General features: G+C 43.1%; 1 protein-coding gene across 2 annotated transcripts; it reads left to right on the top strand.

Moving 5' to 3' along the window:
- Positions 1–1,504: 1,504 nt before the first annotated feature.
- LOC119732282 (ventricular zone-expressed PH domain-containing protein homolog 1-like) lies at positions 1,505–20,247 on the top strand. Of its 2 annotated transcripts, none has more exons than XM_038205739.1 (13): positions 1,505–1,852; positions 3,705–3,970; positions 5,765–5,909; positions 7,163–7,340; positions 8,862–9,025; positions 10,199–10,408; positions 11,621–11,835; positions 13,500–14,383; positions 16,098–16,240; positions 16,833–16,967; positions 17,590–17,704; positions 18,429–18,562; positions 19,832–20,247. In XM_038205739.1, exons 2-13 carry the CDS (start codon positions 3,762–3,764, stop codon positions 20,117–20,119), a joined length of 2,820 nt encoding a protein of 939 aa, XP_038061667.1. In that variant the 5' UTR covers positions 1,505–1,852; positions 3,705–3,761; the 3' UTR covers positions 20,120–20,247. The 2 variants fall into 2 exon arrangements, with proteins under 2 accessions (XP_038061667.1, XP_038061668.1); XM_038205740.1 differs by lacking the exon at positions 1,505–1,852 and adding an exon at positions 2,156–2,298.
- Positions 20,248–20,477: the final 230 nt, after the last annotated feature.

Genomic DNA, 20,477 nt, shown 5'->3' with positions numbered 1-20,477 from the left:
TTGAAATTCAATGAAACTTATAGGGGTTTAGGCCAAGGATAAGGAGTATCTGCACAATCACAAATTTTCAAAATTGACTTCATGGTTTTGTAGTCGTTTCAAAAATAGTTAGACAAACACTTTTTTGGAGGATATACTGTAGTTTTGTTGCATCAAACACAAATGTAAAGATGATGTATTTTTGATTTTAGGGGGCCCCCCCCCCAAAAGTCTTTGGTTTCTGTTATGGAGCTTGCCCCAAAAGTGGTGCGGTGATGCTTTTTTTTTTTTTACTTTTTTGCCTTTTTTTTCCTTCAAATGTCGACTGCTGACTGCAAATGGTGTCCGACTAAATTTAGTGCAAAATATATGGGAGCCCAGAGAGGCCACATAAAGCTTATTCTCGATCATAACCCCATCTAAAAACACGTTAAAATTGTGCAGCAGCAGGATTCCAGTCAAACCAGTGAGTTTGGCGGTTTTAAGACATCATCTTGCATTGAAAAAAAAAACTTTTTAATTTTGCCGACGCGCATGGCTACGGCGACGCCTGCGCGCATACCAGAAACCGGAGACTTTTTTGGGGGGGCGTTATGTACATTATTTAAATTTTTATTTTCAAAGAAGCTTGAAAAGTATGAGTTCTTCCATTTTCTTCATTCTAAGAGATTAATGTGAATCGTAAAAATTCTTTCAAAGATAAAAAATGTATACAAGTCAGAGTGTTATTTTTCTTCACATTTTCTTGAAAAAGTGGCAAATTATTTATGTTGAGGTCAGTCTCATAATATTACTTTTTAGAAAAAGGTTCTTAGTTTTTCTGGCTTCATGGTTTTTTGTGCGTGTGTGATTCAGGAAATCAGAAGTTCAGAATAATTTTCTTTTTGATGTCAAAGATTTTGCTGTAAATATTTTGCTGAAAAGTAGGAAAAAAAAGCAAATGTGGTCTTAAAAACAACTTGTCTTGGTTTACAGTGTTTTCTATAATCCGACTCATGTTATGAAAGGAACCTTTTTTTCTGTTAGATTCTGGGACTTGAGTAAGAGAAAATTAATAGTAAAAAGTATAAAATCTAAAAAAATAAAGTCGATAATAATCAGACATGTTTTTGCGTAAAAAGTTCTCATAAATTACTGAATATTTGTTCTTTAAGGCACAGAGTGATAGCAGTGTGTACAATTTCAGTTCGTCTGATTTGTGTATGTCTTAAGTTGATTCTTTTTGTCTAATTAGAAAGTAAGTGATAATGTTCATTGTTTTAAGATTTTATTTTAAACACTTCACAGAGAAAAGTACAAGTTCCGCAAAGACCAGAAAATTATTTCAATACTAAGCTGAGGGTTTACATTGGCATTAAAAATCCTATTGAAAAGACAAGATTTCAAGTTTTTATTTATTTATTTTCAACCATGAAAAAGTTCAATTAATAAAAAAGGACGATTCACAAACCCTTTGAGTTTTACTTGTCATTTCATAAAATTTAATTTTGAGATTAAGTAAAAAAAAAAAGTGATCAGACTAAGGAAGGAAAATATAGTGGTTAATAACAAAACTTTATAATTATTTTTTTATATGTCAAGCGGAAAAGGGACATTATGATGGGTTTACAGTCAAAAAACAGTTCTCTTGAGTGCATAAATTTAATGTACAAAATAAAATTTTGAGAATAATATGCATTATCAAAAAAAGTTCAGACACTTTTGCAGACAAGCGAGAGAGGGCGCCCTACTACTGTCCTGTCAGTTTTTGAGGTAAACATGGCGATTAAGCAGGGAGTTGTCGGAAATTGGGAGGCTGACGTGAAACTATTTGCCATCGGACAAGTAAAGTTTCGTCGTTAGATTTGGTCCGTGGGAAACATGATTGAAACTTGTAAGTTCTTCCAAACATTTAGATGACAGTGTTGCTAAAATGCTAAGTATAGTTCAACCGATTTCAGTAGACCTCACAACTTTTTCTAACTAACCTTTCGTTCGCAGTTTATTTTATGACACGCGTACCCCGCATACCAACCATGTCCGGCCATTGTTAAACAATCTTGTTTCTGTATTGTCCAAAATATTTTTAAAGCGGCTTATCATTTCTGTACTTCCTCATTCCTGAAGCTGTTAATAAGCATGATAATAATAGGCATGCCATAGTCATATCTGTAACTTACAGACTTGGGAATTTCAATCATGTCTGCAAAACCAAAAGTAGGATTTCTTGAATTTTAGAATCCGGATTTTATAAAAAAAAAAAAAAATTGGAATGACAACAGCTAGTCTCATGTAAAAAAATCCTGCTGTCTTCTTAGCTAAATAACTAGACGTCAAGAGGTAGGTTATTTGATTTTTCCTGTTTTATTTTTTTCATCCAGATTGCTTTAACATGTTCAATAGCGAAAATCAAGTGTAGATTTAAACTTAAGCCTTAAGGAAATTTTTCAAGAAATAAAGCATGTATCTTTGTGTGGCTAAATACAGATGGATTTCAGTATTTGAGACACATTTAATGGGTTAAAATTGATATTTTTGAGACTATAACACTGCCTTGACCCAAAAAAACGGAGGGGTTCAGACCCTTTGGAACACCCCCCCCCCCCCCCTGAATTCTAAATTTGACAATGTAGTTGTACATGTAATTATTATTATTAATCATTTCTGGTAGTGAAACTAAGGATTCCTCAAAAGCACCCTTCCCTAGGTAGCACTGTAGCTCGCAATCCTGAAGAAACCTGTGGGGAGAAGACAATGAGAAGAAATTACAATTTTAGAGGTGGGAGGAAAACCCCAGAAGAGTATTCTGAGGCAAACCCACGGAACCAGGCAGGGACTGAAAACCCAATCCACATATTGGCCCAGGCGGGATTCAAACCCGGGTCACAGCGATGGAAGGCGAGGAAAGTACCGCTACGCCAACCTGACTCCCATTATTATTAAGAATTATTGGAGACTGAGACAATATCTACACAATAAGTAAGACAGCCATGGGAAAGATTTCCATGGGGGGAATGTGGCGCTGTAGTCCAATGGTTACAGTGTTCGACTCGTGTGCCGTGGTGCATGGGTTCGAATCCTGACGTGGGAACATGGTGCTTGTGCTCTTAAGCAAGGCACTTTACCATTATTGCTTCGTCCTTCGGATGGGACGTAAAGCCGCATGTCCCGTGTGTTGAGTAATGCACGTTAAAGAACCCAGTAACACTTATTGCTAAGAGAAGGGGTTTGCCCCGGTGTTTCTGGCAGTGGCTGCAATGTGCGCCGCAGCACCTTGTAAACCATTATAAGGTGCTACATAATGGGTCTCATATTTCTCATCAACTTCATTTACCTTTCTTTAATAATTGACATAATTTCCAGCGCCTTGAGTACCAAATTGTTGGTAGATACGTGCGCTATATAAGACTCCGTCAATATTATTATTATATATACGAAGTTCACTCAACACCCTGTGTACAAACCCTATGAGATTGGACTGAAAAATTCTTAGTGTTTTCTGAGAAAATGCTTGTATTTTCTCACTGCTCAAATTGACTTTGATGACATGAAATTGCTATCTGGGGGCTTGTTAGTCAATACAGAGGAAAATTAGTGAACTTCTTGTATGGAAATCTTTCCCAGCCATGTTTGTGCTTGTGTCATTTACCCACTCGTGCGTATGAAACGCCATAGACCACATCACAGCAGCCTGTTGAGGCCCTACGTTCAAACTTGTTTACTTAATTTCAAATACATTTCTTCAGCATGGCTAGATGTGACTCATTGAACCCCCCGCCTTCGTAGACCCGATCCCGTTCAAGATGCACCAGTTGTTTGCGCGGATCCTGTCGCAGCGGGACCTGTCCCGTGCCGGGGACCTGTTCTCCATCCCCGACTGCGACATCGTGGACGATCTGTCGGAAGCGCTGAACCACATCCAGATGATCTCCTCCCTGCCGGACTATCTGGAGAACCACAACGACCAGGCGGTGGTGGAGATTTGCATCACGAGGGTCACGACGGCGATCAGGTGAAGTATATACATAATGCAGACTTAGCCTCTAAAAAGTCTCAGTTGAACTTAGCTTGAGTAACTCCAGCTTCAATGCTCAGGAATTAGACATAGAGCTAGAGCTAAAACTATGATGTACAAACTAGATTCTAAGAGGCCCTAAACACCAGACTGTCTGTTCTCTGTCACAAAAATTGCCCTTTTTCCCTCGCATTGACTGCAGCACTATTTGACTGCAGCAGTAGTCATTCAATAAAACAACCCCCAAAATGGACAGAGCGCATGCGGACATCCTAGTGGGGGTACTGGTATTGATATGCTCACAATGCATATGCGATGTATGCAGTAGGACACTTTTTTTTCAACACCGATGCATGCAGCGATCACGAGCCGTGCGAAACCACTTTTCACTCGACACTTTGCCAACCGCAGTACAGGAAGTCCATGCCAATGCGTGATTTGTTGAATGCCGACTTACGCAAAGGATTTTGTAATGCTTTTTATGGAAAGGGGACCGAGAGTAACAAGACGACTTGAGCGAAATGGCGACTTATAAAAGCTGACTTTGAAATAAAAAATTCAATGGAAATGCATTACGGACAATCAGGACTTTAGTCAGACGGCCGACTTGAGCGATTTGACGAGTTGTACGATGTGGGTTTAGCAGGAGTTTACTGTATCTACAACATAGTTGTAGCTCCAGCTCTATACATGTCCAATTCCTGATGAGCATTGGAGCTGGAGTTACTCAAGCTAAGTTGAAGTATAGAATTATTATTATTTTTTTAGGTTAACAAACATCAAATGCGATTTTGTATTGGTGGCCATCAGGCTCTGTAAATTATATAAATTGAAAACACTGCGTCGCATCTTAAATGCATCGACTGCAGTTCTAATTTAAATTTCCCAAAAAGTGGGATACATGTAATTAAATGACACAATTCCAGGGGTTAAGATCATGCAAGGTATGATGGTACTTCCAGAACTGTTAGGTTTTTACAAACCTTACAGAAAGACCAATTGAAGTTGCTGTAGCAGAAAATTCGTCATTTTTTCAAACCTCCAAACTCTCCTGCCACGAAATGTTCGGCCTCAATATTTCACAAGTATTATCTTGATGTGGATAGGTACCTCTAGGGTGGGTTGAAATCCCTCAAATGTGAAACAAAAATGTGAAATTTACCAGAATTTCGTTCACCAGGATCACAGGATTCTCGCACTCGGCCGTCTCTCATCATTTGCTGTCGACTGAGGGCCCTTTAATTCTCTTGACCAACTACAGGGCGGCTTTCATTCCGAGAGTGTTTCCGTGCCTCGCGCGATGAAATGATAGCCACGCTGTAGTTGGTCAAGAGAATTAACACGCCTCAGTCAACAGTAAATGATGAGAGACGGCTGAGTGCGAGACTCCTGTGATCCTGGTGAACGAAATTCTGGTAAATTTCACATTTTTGTTTGACATTTGAGGGATTTCAACCCACCCTAGCCTAGAGCTACCTATCCACATCAAGATAATACTTGTGAAATACTCAGGCCGAACATTTCGCGACAGGAGAGTTTGGAGGTTTGTAAAATGGAGAATTGTCTGCTACAGCAACTTCAATTGGTCTTTCTGTAAGGTTTGCAAAAACTTACGGTTCTGGAAGTAGCATGATGGGAACTAACATGGCGCAGCAAGATCGTACCCATGGTGAACGAAGTTGCCCGCAGTCTGACCCTCCGTTGAATAACAATGTTGATAAGGAGAGATTGAGTACTGGTCGACCCGTTATTCATGCTCGCACTTTCCCTTAACCGTTCTTTTTCCCCCAGGGATACCGGCACGATTGAGCAGCACGCCGAGGCGCTGGTGTCCCTCTGGAGTTCCTGTCTGCAGCACAACCTGAAACCCCTGGCACGAGACGAGGACCCTCCCCATGCCAAGATTGCATCGGACATCATGAGCTGTCTCTTCATGGTAAGTAGCCAGACAGTGTTGAACTCAAATGTGACGTGTCATTAGAAATTGAGCTTAAAATCGGACTGTTTCAGAATTGAGATGGATTCTACAGAACGGGAGCTTTCCAATGGTATACAACCTTAACCCTAACTCCCTAGGCATTTTGCTAGAATGTAACCTCAATCCTGCAAAATCCTCCAACTGCCTCCATGTAAAAATAGCATACAGCCTCAATCATCCAAAAATCCTCCATTATTTCTTGAATGTGGTCGGTAGAGGAGTGACCACTGCCTCAATCCTGCAAAATCCTCCAGCAATAACTGTCAATATGTTGAGGCAGAGCCAGTGACATCCTGGAGCAGTGCGGAGGATTTCAAATATAATCCAGGCCTAAATTTATCCACGGCTGAGCATAAAAAACACAAGGACCGGCCCAAGACCTTGACACAGTGCATCCTCCAAAATCAGCCACACATTTTTGCCATAATGGCCTCAATCCTGCAAAATCCTCCGTTTTGCGAAGAGCATTTTGGACGATTTTGGAAGTTTAGGGTTAAAGGGTACTGAGTTTTGTAACGGAAATATAGACCGCCAACCTACTTAAAGTTGTGAAACTGATTCTTGAGAAAATGACATTTAAAAATCATGCAGTTGTGTTGCGTTGGCCTTTATGAAATGGCTAAACGCTTTAACCTTCAACCCTAACCGCCCTGAATCCTCCAAAATCCTTTTTGCAAATTGGAGGAATTTGCAGGATTGAGGTTACATGGCAAAAGTGCGTTGCTGATTTCGGAGTACGCACTGTGTCAAGGTCTTGGGCCGGACCTTGTGTTGTTTATGCTCATCCGTGCATAAATTTAGTCCTTGATTATACTTGACAACCTCCGCACTGCTCCAGAATGTCACTGCCTCTGCCTCAGCCTATTGACAGTCATAGCCGGAGGATTTTGCAGGATTCAGGCAGTGGTCACCCCTCCATGGACCATATTCAAGAAATAGCGGGAGAAATTTGCAGGATTGAGGCTATATGCTATTTTTCCATGGGGCCAATTGGAGGATTTTGCAGGATTGAGGCTACATCCTAGCAAAAAGGCCTAGGGAGTTAGGGTTAAATAGTATTTAAAATAATTGCTAAACTTATAATTTAGGCTAACAGGGACAGAAAAATGTCACATTTTGGACCCAAAATTTATTGAATGACCCCCATGCCTTCAGATATGTTTCAAACAGCCTAGCCATTTTGTCGAAATTTTTTCTGTCTTTTCACGCAGCAAAACTACAGCAAGTATTCAGTCATGAAGACAGTGCTGCCTGTGGCCGTGCAGTTCCTGAAGCACGAGAACCGAGAGATCAGTCGCAACATGTCCAGCTACCTCGCATTGGCAGCCATCGACAACGCTAGCCTGTTAGCGCTTCACTGCGACGACATCATCGATAGCATCATACGTGGTGAGCGCTTACTATTTTTCCTTCTATCTGCTATTAAGCCCCGCCCGTGAAGTTTTGACCAGTCACAGCCGTGATTCTTGTCCAACATGCGTGCACAAAAGTCCGACATGCGCGCACGTATTTTAGGCATGTACGACTAGTGCGACTTGTCGACCAGTCGCCAATACAGTGGAACGTCGCTATAACGAACATTGTGGGATCCACATAAATTGTTCGAAAAAGCGATCGTTAGGTATAGCGATTTCACACATTAGTGGCGCCCTCTTTTGATCATTGTTGTTGTGCAGTTGCATTTAATTTTTACAAACCACACGTGGAGTCGCCAAACGTGAACATTAATATTTTCAATTCTTTAGCAGAACTTCACCAAGTATGCCCGGGTAGTTACTGAAAGACGAGTTCGAAAACGTGCGATGATTGAATCATGTAATTACACAGGTTTTTAGCTTACATGGATGGGTTTTTCCTACTTTTCACTGGGGAAATAATAGCCATTTGTCGCTCTTCGGTACGTTTCGTACACAAAATGTGGGAGCCAAGGCTGGTGTTCGGTATAGCCGAATGTCCGGTATAGCGGTGTTCGGTATAGCGACATTCCACTGTACTAAAAAGGATTGGTAGTCACGACTATCAATTTCTAAATAGTAGACTAGTCGTTATGCTGCGAGTAGTCGTTATGCCGTGACTAGTCATTTCGCTATGCCGCGACTGATGGTGATGCCGCGATTACCTATCTTTGCCCCGGGACTTAGTAGTCGTACCACTTTGCACTGTAAGCGACTACACACACGGTCCATGAATTGTGCTTGTGTAATGCAGCACGCGCTGACAGTCACACAGTGCGACTGCACCAACAGACTGCACCAATGCACGTGTAGCGAGCGATGTGGTTACATGCAAAGACGTAGGCCTACCTGTACAGAAGCAGTCTTCAAATTTCTAAAGAAAAAAACTTACAAATCCTGCAGAAATTGACAGAAAATGAGCAGAATGGTTGTACCCCTGTACAATTTCAATGGACCCTTTTCGCTTCTTGCCGCCAGGCCCATTTATGCACATGCACACATACATTTGAAATTATTAGCAAAAAGGTACATTGACCAGAGGTTTTATTGGATAAAAAAAAAATGTGTTCGCATGGTAACCAGTGGGCGCATGCTGTTTTACCCACGGCGGTGTGAAACAGGCTGTGGGCTTGAGCTGCTTATGTTGGTTGGTTGGTTGGTGGGGGGGGGGTAGTAGACAGTTTACTCAGGGTGAATTGTACTGTTCCAGGCCACCCGTGTATCACAGCTTTGCCAGTGAGTCTATGGAATACCTACAGTTTTGTGACACTGATGCGCATGCTTCCAATTAGCATATCAGATCACGCCCCAGTGCATTGCCAAATTTACGGAAACGTCGTGGGTAGTACCACTTGGTACTTGTTTCCTCTCACTAGGGGTCACAAAGTACCTGAAGTTCAAACCCAAAGTTTCCTAATGATTTCCCTTTAATGGAATCTCTGTCAATTCCTCCAAGGTAACCGGTCCCTAGCTCGCATCCTACCGCAGGTCTACTTGGAGAAACCGGCTCCCATCGACGCCAACGTCGACGAGCTGCTGCACATCTTGCCTCGCTGCGACGACACCGAGAAGGCACACCTTCTCCAGCTGGTCAGCCTGGTGGCCAAGCAGAACCCTAAGGTAGGTTAAGTAAGGACATAAAGGCATCCCTTGAAGACAGGTGGTATCCAGAACTGCAAGTCATCAGTGATCCATCACACTGTATCCGCTCCGTTCACAAGTACCCCCTCACCGGCAAAGAAATTACAGTTGGGGTGACCGACCGACGCCATCTTGCCTGACTGCAATTCATTTGCCGCCAAGCGCAGCCACTGCGTGTACATAATACAAATCCCCTGGTGTACGTGCGTCACACACAAGGAACGGTGCGCGGCGTCAACCAGCGGAATGTCCCGCCCATGGGACGTCGTTGCTAGGTAAAAGGGCGCCCTCTTCGTTGGCGCATGGAGCCCATAACACCCAACTCTGGAATTAGCCTTTTGCGAGTTAAATTTGAATAAAATCTGGATCGCTGACCTAATCGGATGCTTTGAACGTTTTCACTTTGCGTTCTCCTGATCACAGAGACTGTAACTATATCACGTGATTCGCGGCAAGCCTTACGCTAGCAACCCCCAGCTCCGGCATGGTCTGGTGTCTTTGCACCATTCTCACCCATTGTGAACAATGTATTGATGCCGAGCGTCTCTTACGTAACTATGCAAGAGCTTGGTTGGCCGACCAGCGTTGGAAATTGATACAAAAATACCACTTTTCTTGAAAATGTCAGCAAACCAGGTGCCATGATTTTACAGGATGTTTTAGACTCTTTTCACTTGCAGTCTAGTAAGGTATTTCATAATAATTTGGTAGTTTTGTTGTTTATGTTTGCAAATGTGTTGTATTATATTCCCTTTAATTGCCGTTCTCAACCAAGAGTATGAATGGGTACCTGTGAGGGTAGAGGACCGAATGTTTCTGACATCAGCTGCAGCGTGTTCGTGTGGCCTGATGAACGGGGGAATAATTGTAAAGCGTTTTGAGATTGTTGATACAATGGAAAGCGCTATAATAAGCCTTACAAGTTATTTACAATTTATTTTTATGTGATTGGCGTAGGAACCAGTCTAATAAGTTTGGCAAAACCTGACTTGACTGGTATGCATTCTGTATGACATGTCAAAAAAATCCACGTCCCTTAACATGCCTTTGTTTGCTACAAGTTTGTAGCATAGCGCCCTCCTCTGTCGTTCCCGCACAAGTGAAATACACAGTCAAATGAGTCAATCACTCCATCTCTTCTCTACCCCGTAGCTTCTCCTCGCTCACGTTCCGCTGCTGGTCAAGTGCCTGACCATTCCCAACTCCTCTCAGACCGTTCTGGCCGCTCTGGTGGACGTGGCTTCGGTAGACGCTCGGCCCTTTGCCTCGTGCCTGACGGACCTTGAGGGCGCTATCAGTCGGCAGCCGTCGCTGCTCAGCATGGCGCTGAAGATCTTCGGGGCAGTTGGCAGACTCAATCAGGTAAAACAGATTTTTTTTTTCAAAGGAAGTGTAGGTTTTTTAAAATTAAATACAGAGATAGTCCGGTGGCATATGGTCGGAATCAAGTTCAAAGATAAGATATTGTGGTTACTTTTAATAATTATGTGTAAGTCAAAGTGTTTTTTACAGGTAAACTTGGGGATTTTTTTGAACCTGTTCAAGTCCCACACGTTAGGCAACCTATTGCCTAATTTTAGCTCAATTTACAGGCACCTCCTTTTCCCCCTTTTTTGTTTTCTGGGGAAAATATCATGATGTTCTCATTGTTTATAATGTTCCATGTAGTTTTATTTGGGTAACTGTGCCAGTAAGCAACTTTGTGCAACTGAACCCGTGCCAGAGTACCTAACCGCTGATGTCAGGAACCGATTTCAGATTATGGGATCAGGTACCCCTAACCACCTTTACAGATTACGCTGTAACTTCTCAGACAATGAAAAAGAAAGGTTTGATGCCATTTTGTGGAGATTTTCAAAATGAAAACCAAGCCACATGAAAAACCAAAACAGATTTCACGTTTACTTGCATTTTGACAAGTAAAAGATAACACTCGCAAATGTTGCAGTTTTACACCGTAAAGCTATAAAGCCCTTCAGACAACTTCCGGGATTTGAATTTTAGGGTTGGGTTTCTTTTACGAGTACCCAGGTACCCGTTTTTTTTTTCAATAGGGTACCTGGTCCCAAACTACCCGTAAATGCACACCACTAGTAAACTAGAGTGTATTTGGTTAGAGGATTCCGACATTGAAATACCGTAATTGTTCACCCAACTTGCTGTTGTCAGGAAGAACAGATTCTGTGTAGTTGGGCAATGGTAAGATTATTGAAGAAAATACCCTCGGCTTCGTAACTCAAGGGGGAGTGTGTGGCCTAGTGGTTAGGGTTCGTGACTCATGATCAGTGGGTCTGGGGTTTCGAATCCAGCTGCTGGTCATATGTTGTGTCCTTGGGCAAGCCACTTAACCCTACTTGCCCCTCTCCACCCAGGAGTATAAAATGGGTACCAGCATTAGCTGGGGAGTAACCTGCGATGGACTAGCATCCCATCCATGAGGAGTAGAAATATTCTCAGTCGTTTCATGCTACTGAAACCGCAGATAAATGCCGGTCTGATGAGCCACATTGGCTCGCGACAGACTTTACTTTTTTTGTACTTCGTAACTCAAAAATGTTGAATGGCTTGTTTCAGGTGAGCGGTAAGGAGTGCATGGCCTTCCTGGTAGAGCAGCTCGGAGCCATTGACCAGACCTCCCTGCCTGCCGTCCTGATTGAGATCAAGAGCATCGCGGACCAGCACTCTGGCCTGCTGGGCACCCATATCGCCGAGATCTCCCTACAAGGGGAGAGCCCCTCCATGGCTGCCCGAATGATCATCCAGCAACTCCAACAGGATATGACTTATAGGTTAGTTTTACTAAACATATTATACAAGTATTAACTGCTCCGAGTGGTGTAGCAAAACTAGCCTCCCGAGGTGATCCATGAAGCATTCTATTTTCCTGAGGCGAAGCTGAGGGAAAGTAGAATGCTCCATGGATCACCGAGGGAGGATAGTTTTACTATACCACGAGTTAAAGCAGTCAATATTTGTTTTATAGCGCCTCACCCACAGATTCTGATTGACTTTAAAGGTAGAGTCCATCATTTGTAATTTGTGCATTTTGTTCGTTTGAAGTAACAAAAGAGTTCAAAATCTAATGAAGGATACTGAGCAACTAACCTGATGAAGTTTCAGCTAAGCTTCAGCTGTACATTCCGAGAAAAACAGCATTCTAAGATCTCAATTTCAAATCAAAAGTTGCTGAATCATATTTTGAATTGTTTTGAATTGCAACTTTACGCGACGTCGCGCACTGATCCGACGAATTATAACAACCGCGCGCGTGTGCGTCGTTCGAATACTTGTGCGCGCTTCGCTGAATAACAAAACGAACTACTAATTTAAATTTTCCTACGGTGCTTCTTAAGAATCACCGTTGGAAATGCCTTCTTTCGTTGATTACTTCAAAATGACAGCTTCCCAGAAAGAATAATTTCACAGGGAGTTTAGTCTCCTTACTATCTTTCAACAAAGTTAGTTTTTCAACAATAATTACGCCAGTTACTTTTCGGATGGCTGCAAATGATGGACTCTACCTTTAAGTAATAACTAATTAATTTAATCTGTACACTTCAAATGTATTTCTATTTTAATACGACATTACTTGAAAATTTACTTGAAGTTTTCCGATCCACCCCTTCACAAAATGTTGGAACCGAGGTTGTAGCGCTAGCACTTGAGAACAATACGCGCAACTCGCAAACCCGTATGCATGTAGTACTACACGCTGTGCGTGTAGTACTTTGGTTGCAATGTGTATAGTCTTTTTGGCCGTCCACAGCAAGATAGCAAACATAGTGAATACCACATGACTCGCTCTTGGCCAATCAAGATACACAATCTGTGGGGGAGGTGTTATAAAAATGTATTTGTATGAATTTGCTAAGCGCATAAACTTTTTGCAAAACAAAATTTGTTTACCAGCCAAAATCATATGTTGTGCATATTGCTTGCGACAGGTTCATAGGCTTGATTTCAGAGGCCCTGTTTAATGAGAACCACGAAATACAGAAATTAATTGCTTAGCATTTAGCAGTAACATATTTCCAGCCGAAATTTTGCACTGTGACTGGCTCTCAGATTTTTCTGCCTGTCCACTCAATGAACTTGAGCCCGGCCAAATTTGGCAGAAAATGTTTCCTAAGCTCTAAAAGTTGACCAGCAAAATAATGTTGTGATGGTTATTCTTCTGCCCATCACCTCAACAAAACTGAGCCTCAAACCAAATTTTAGGTGGAAATGCCGCGATCGGCAGCTACCCATCTCTCAGGAGTCTCTATTCGTACCGTCAAACTATGCAATTGTGTAGCCAAGGTTCGTTAGTTTGTTGTTTTGGGGTTTTTTTTTGTAGCTTGTCATCAAATAACAGTCAGAATTTTACTAAGAAATATACAGCTTTTTATTTCAATTAATCACATAATCTCCAAGTCTTTTTCTGTGTATTTTTTTTCCTTTTTTCTTAAATCAGTGAACATGACGCTCTGAGAGAAGATGCTACACAAGAGGAACCAAAGCGAATGAAGGAGCTATCATCAACCCCACCGACTCCCAGCAAGAGCATGAGCATGTCTGAGATGCACAGGATGGGCATGGAGCCAGAGAGACGGATGCACTACAGGAAGGGCAAGGCCTCCAACAGGGGCTCCGTCGACCACCTTCTCAGCAGCGTCCAGAAGCTGACCGCATCCACGTCTTCAGCTGCCTTGATGCCATCAGAGAAGCCAGGATCCTTAAAGGACCTTGACAGCATGAAACAGATCAAACTGAGATCCCAAAGCCATTCTGAAACTGTCCCGCTCACGGAGAGCCGGACTAGCTTACAGATGGCAGGGTCCACCCTCACCAAGACCAAAGGCAAGAGCCCGGCTCCGTCGTCCTCCTCACAGAAATCCGATGTCCAGCGTCGGATCAGCAACAAGGAGGGAGCTGCTAGTGCTGGCAGCAAGGGGAATCTTTACCAAGAGGAGACTTCAAGACCCAGCAGTATTGTCAATGGGGGTACCAACTCAAGACTTGTTGGAAGCAGCCAAAATGGTAGCAGCAGCGGGATGCATGTGCAGGAAGGCGGTCAACTAGGACGGGAAGCCAATGGCAGTGACCCAGTCGGAGTCAGGACCAGTCTTGTTGAAGGCAGCAAACCAGTGCCTTTGGAAGGAATAAAGGTTGGTTTGGAGGCATCCAGAGGACCTACGTCCTTAGAGGGGGTTAAAGCTTCCTCTTCGTTGAAATCAGCCGGAGGCAACCGGGACAGCAGCTTACAAATGTACCTGTCCAAGCGGCAGAAGGAGATCATCAGCTACATGGACTCCATCAAAAAGAGGATACCTGTGCCTGACGAGTGCTCTGTGAGAGGTAGAGTCAAAACTTGCTCACTCAGACCCTCTAATACTCAGATCTATCATAATCACTTCAAATCTTGTGGAAGTTTTAATAAAATGAATCAATTTACTCCCCCCCAAAAAAAAAAAATTTTGTAATTCTAGAGCAAACCCTACTTATGAGGGATTCAAGTAAACGAACCAACATATTACGTAATGCCACGGTCACAACAACTTTTATACTCAGTCTCTAACCCTAACCCTGGCAGATCCTACAAAATGAACAAGGAGGTTTGTAAGTTTTTGCAGGATTGCGGATTACTTTGGGGCTTGATGTTCCTTGAAAGTTTTAACCCAGTAGTATCTGTACTACAATGTATTACATTGTATTGAATCCCTGATGAATCGGTAAAAATGCAGACTGATCTGGTGGTTTGGGGCAGCACAGGGAGTAACAGGCGCGGTGGTTTAGAGTGCTACAGGGACTAATGGGTTAAGCACAAAAATTTGCCATTTGTGAGGCATTCTGGCGAAATGAGACGAAACTGGGCACAGGCCGTAGTGCAGAAAAATGAAAGGAAAAAAATGAACGGGGGAGATTTTTCTTCAATATTCAGATTTATTGATATAATCTTTGATATGTCTTCTATGCATGTTTTTGGCTGCGGAATAGCAGCAAAATCATTATGTCTCTCCGTTAGTCCGTTATAAACGTTGACATTGTCTGTTGCTCCTACATATTTTGACCGATTTCAACCAAACTTTGTCAAAAAAATCAGTAGCCCAGCCCCAACATGTCACATGACCAAACTGGGGTCAAAGGTCATCATGGGGTCACCGAGGTCAAATATCTGATCTTTTACTCAAAACACTACTCCTTCAAAAAATTACATGTCACAATTACGAGACTCATGCATCAACACGAATTTGTTGGCCCGCAACTTCGGAGATCCGATCGAGCTTATTAAAATAAATATTATAAAAATCGTTGAATACAAGTGTTTTAAAGGAAAAACATTGCCATCTTTCATTTTCACAAATGCAAAGCTTTTTTGACATGTCGATAAATGCAAACTTTATACAGCCATAACTCATCAACGGAATGCCCGATTGAATTGCAACAAGCAGTATGGTAAGGCCAAAAAAAAAAATAGTCGGTCTCTGGTCAGCGCGTGCATCGATTTTAATCATGCGCGTCAATCTGTTGTTTTTTTTTCAAATTGTCCGCGGTAGCTACGACAGCGCCTTCTATTGCCGCACCTCCTCAAATTTTTGTACCAAGGAATGGGGAAATTGCACAAAGGCAAATGATGGAGGGCACCAAGGCAAATTATGGAGGACACCAATGTATATGAGGACACAAAAAAGCAAAAAATAGTACCCACCTTGTCTGTACAATCCAAGCTTGAAAAAAAAGCCAAAAAACCCCGTCGCAACATCAATTCTGGAACTTTGGTCTGACCAGAGACCGACTATTTTTCTTATTTTTTTTGGCCTAATAAGACTTTTATTCTCTATATCCTAATACCCGGAAACTCTCATTTCCACCTCCGCCCAGTTCTGTCTCATTTTGTCAGAATGCCTCGCATTTGTCATCCATGTACAGTGGATGATTTTGTGTGGATGCCCAGTGAGTATTGGTTAGTATTATATAACCGGGAACATGAACTGTAAGGGTTATGATCTCAGAACTAGAACGTTTCCAAGAAGTTTGAATTCTTGTCTGGCTTGCCTGATGATTGTCACAGAGAATTCCGGGAGGAATCCCGTTGGCCGGCTGGACTTCTACTGCCAGAGGAAGGGCCAGCATTGCCTGTACAGCACCTCCCCGTTTGCCGTGGAGACCAAAGAGATCCAGCCCTGGATCCACCTCAAGTTCCTCCAGTTGCAGGTTAGTGACTCACTTGTCGCAAAAAATTGGGAGAAGTTCGTGAATATAATGTCATAGTCCTGGGATGAGGCAATGACTGACTCACGTTGCGCATGCCTACGTGAGGATTGTGAATGTTCAACCAATAAAACGGTACTGGCACCAGATTTCATAGGAGTCAAAATTTCATGTGACACTGGAAAAGTGTTTAAGACCAGCAAGCCATGTCTTTATCAACCGTTTAAAACTGGCCACATGACGGGCTCTCAACCAATAGGAATAGGTAAACTGCCTTTAAGGTATTTATGAATCATGGTTAAAAGTGCATACGTCTCTCAAGGACCTCAATAGCTAATAAATGACACATGACATGTCTGTGCATGTCTCTTGAACAGGGGTATAGTATCAATGTTTGTACAGTGTTCAACTGAATAAGAATATACCCAAAGCATCAAAAAGTTAGGAATAAACCTAAGCATATGCAAAAACCAAAAACTGGTTGAGGTGTCTTAGTAATGGTGCTGTGTTGCATTTTAAACACACAGATGGACAGAGATGTACAGAGCTAAATACTGAACTGTTTTCATTGATCTCTTCAATTTTCTGGTCTTAGGCTACGTCTCCTAGTCCCGTTTCCCTCGACGACAGGGCAGTGCAGAGTCTACGCAAGAACTGGGAACGACAGAAGACGGTCGGCGGCACCATGACGTTCCTCAAACTCATCACCCAGAACTTCCCGCCGTCTAAGGTAATGCGCAAGGGCATAGATTTGTCTGGGTAACTTGGATGAGTGATGATAGGGCGAATCCTGAAATGTTCGCGATGTCTGACTCATGTCGAACCCCTGATGGGGAACATGGTGCTTGTGTTCTTGGGCAAGACAGTTAACTACAATTGTCTCGCGCCACCCTGGAGTATAAATGGGTATCTGTGAGGGTAGAGACCAGATTGCGCCGATCTCAAGCTGCTTCAGAAAAATTGTCTCATGGCCTGATGAACAGGGGTAATAATTGTGAAGTGTATTGAGACCTTTTAGAAAGAGGGGGCGAGACACCATTAGACATCAGGTGGAGCTCTTCACAATGGAAAGTTGTATGAATGCAATGAAGACATCTATAGGCTAAGTCAAAATTTATTGCCAATGACTTGCAATTGCGTATGAGCCTATGGAACTAGCTGAGGCTACTTCCCTTAGACAAACATGTTTCTGCCAAACTTGGCCAAGTTATTCGGATGCGCCAAAGAGTGGACACCCCCACAGATTGGGCAACTTAAACCCCGACAACATTTTCCCCATTTTTAACTTCATTGCATATCATGAAAAACCTTTTGATACATCAGGAGTATTATTTCTCCCATTTGTGTTTCAGGTTCAGCAAGCTCTAACGGCTGTTTTAAACAAAGGAAGCTTCTATGATCTCTTCACATATAATCCTCAGCAGTCTGTTTGGAACTGCTTCATCTGTAACAATCCCAGTAAATTCGGTAAACCATATTTCTTATGTTACTATGTCATGAGATTTGAGTCGAGGGAAGTGACCAGAGTGACTTAAAACTCGACCAGAGTGACTTGAGACTTGACCAGAGTGACTTGAGATTTGACCAGAGTGACTTCAGACTTGACAAAAAAGGCTTAGGATTTTACCAGGATGACATAAGACTTGACCAGAGTGACTTGAAACTAGACCAGATTGACTTGAGACTTGATCAGAGTGACTTGAGACTTAGCCAGAGTGACTTGAAACTTGACCAGGGAGACTTGAGACTTGACCAGAGTGACTTGAGACTTGACCAGGGTGACTTGAGACTTGACCAGAGTGACTTGAGACTTGACCAGAGTGACTTGAGACTTGACCAGAGTGACTTGAGACTTGACCAGAGAGACTTGAAACTTGACCAGAGTGACTTGAAACTAGACCAGATTGACTTGAGACTTGACCAGAGTGACTTGAGACTTGACCAGAGTGACTTGAGACTTGACCAGAGTGACTTGAGACTTGACCTGGGTGACTTGGGACTTGACCAGAGTGACTTGAGACTTGATCTGGTCAAGTCTCAAGTCACTCTGGTCAAGTCTCAAGTCACTCTGGCAGAGTGACTTGAGACTTGACCAAAGTGATTTGAGACTTGACCAGATTGACTTGAGACTTGACCAGACTAGCATGAGACTTCTTTCTTCCTATACTAAGCAATATTCTTTCTCCACCAGACCTTGCAACCGGAGGTCGGCCCCTCATTGAAGGTCAACTCAAAGAGAAGAAAGTTCGCTTCAAGCTTTTCCGCCGGTGGAGGACCCGCTACTTCACTCTTGCAGGAGAGCAACTCTACACAAAAAGCAACTCAGTATGTACATGCTCTGAACTCCCTGTTTGTATTGAATTTGCCTTGTGCATGTCCACAAGAGAGATCCCATTGATATTTTGAAACAGCGTTTTCACTAGCAGACTTCGTAGAGCTGCCAAGCTGAAAATGGTGCTCAGCAAAATCAAGGGCCAAGCAGAATGCGGGAACCAGTCGCAAAACGACTGTAGTCCAAGAGATCACAAAATTGCGAATGGCTTTTCGAATGGCCTGAAGTCAGATATACTAGGAAAATCATGTTAACATTGTTTTTGATTGTTTTGTATTTTTGAGTAGCCAAGGTATCAAAGATTCACACTTATGCATTTTTGTTGGGAAAAAATACCCACAAAAGTGGAAAAACTGAAGAACATTTTTCACTGCCGTTGGTGGCGCAATGTGTGTCTTTTTTTCAAAGCTGTTTTTTCTCGAAATGAGGTTAGAGAAACTTGGCAGGACACTGTTGAAGTTCCTGCGTCATATCTTTGGAATAAATTAAGCTATAGCAATAAATTTGGTGTCATTGGAAAGCCAATGATTTGTGCTTTAACATGATGTACATAACGTGAAAAGTCAAAAGTGGGGGTTATTCCTCATTATGCTATGACAGGTCACATATGGTAGCACTGCTGGCTCACAAGTGACAGTCAGTGAGTCAGTCAGTATTTAAGGGAACGTCTCAAAAGTCGGAACACTTGGAACGTTCCCCGGGGGATTATCACCTGTTTCAATTGGGAACATGCGTTGTTCCCACTGGGAACAGCCTGGGAATGCCAGGTGATTCCGCGTGGGAACGTTGGTCACTGCGCATGCACGCTTACTCAGGAACGGCCTGTTCCAGTTGGGAACATGCGTTGTTCCCACTGGGAACAGCCTGGGAATGCCAGGTGATCCTGCATGGGTACGTTGGTCTGTGCGCATGCACGCTTACTCAGGAACGGCCTGTTCCAGTTGGGAACACGCGTTGTTCCCACTGGGAACAGCCTGGGAATGCCAGGTGATCCCGCGTGGGAACGTTGGTCTGTGCGCATGCACGCTTACTCAGGAACGGCCTGTTCCAGTTGGGAACACGCTTGGAACACAGCCCGTTCCCATCGGGAACGCGCAGTGTTCCTAAAAGGAACGTTCAATATGGAAGGGAGCGTTCCCAACTTTTGAGGCGCTTCTTAAGTCAGTCAGTCAGTCAGTCAGATGGGTACAAAGAGGACTCTAGGCTGGCCTTCAAGAACCACAAAATTTACATTTTATTTTACGTTCCATCCCCTAAAACAGCAAAGCAAGCCAGCGCTCCCGATCGAGCTGAGCAAGGTCCAGGGGGTCAAGACGGTCCATGGCGGCCGGCGACACGAGCGCAGCATCCCCAAGGCCTTCGAGATCTTCACCGAGGACAAGACCTACATCTTCAAGACCAAGGATGGCAAGGGGGCGGAACAGTGGGTTCAGTGCCTGACGCTGGCCGTGCGCAAGGCCAGCCGGAAAGGGGGCGGGGCCAACGGGGCAGGAGGCGGGGGAGAAACGAGCGGCGATGTCGTCCCTGCCAACACAGACTCAACAAGGTAGTTTTAATTTTTGGTTTGGTTGAAACCATTAACACCAGAGTTGTAACGAGTCACTTATTTTTGTGACTCGAGTCGAGTTGAGTCATTTTAAAGAAGTGACTCGAGTCGAGTCGAGTCATTAGGTCAAGACGGTCGAATCGAGTCGAGTCACAGTGTGTAGTCGAGTCGAGTCAAGTATTTAGCTTGAGTCAATTCGAGTCACAAATATTTGAGCACCATACAATAAATAAACACAAGAGCTTTTTAAATTTTACATTCGGGCTACTGCATGTGGCAACACCACATTTGACTCTTAATGAAAATAAAAAGGGGGTGCCAGCTGATCGTCATTCAACTAATGGGGACGCTGATCAAACCAC

This window comes from Patiria miniata, unplaced genomic scaffold (genome assembly GCF_015706575.1).
Source record: "Patiria miniata isolate m_02_andy unplaced genomic scaffold, ASM1570657v1 HiC_scaffold_24, whole genome shotgun sequence".
In the NCBI taxonomy this organism is placed as follows: Eukaryota; Metazoa; Echinodermata; class Asteroidea; order Valvatida; family Asterinidae; genus Patiria; species Patiria miniata.
Note: the sequence above shows the minus strand (reverse complement) of the source record. Positions and strands in the feature narration are given on the sequence as shown.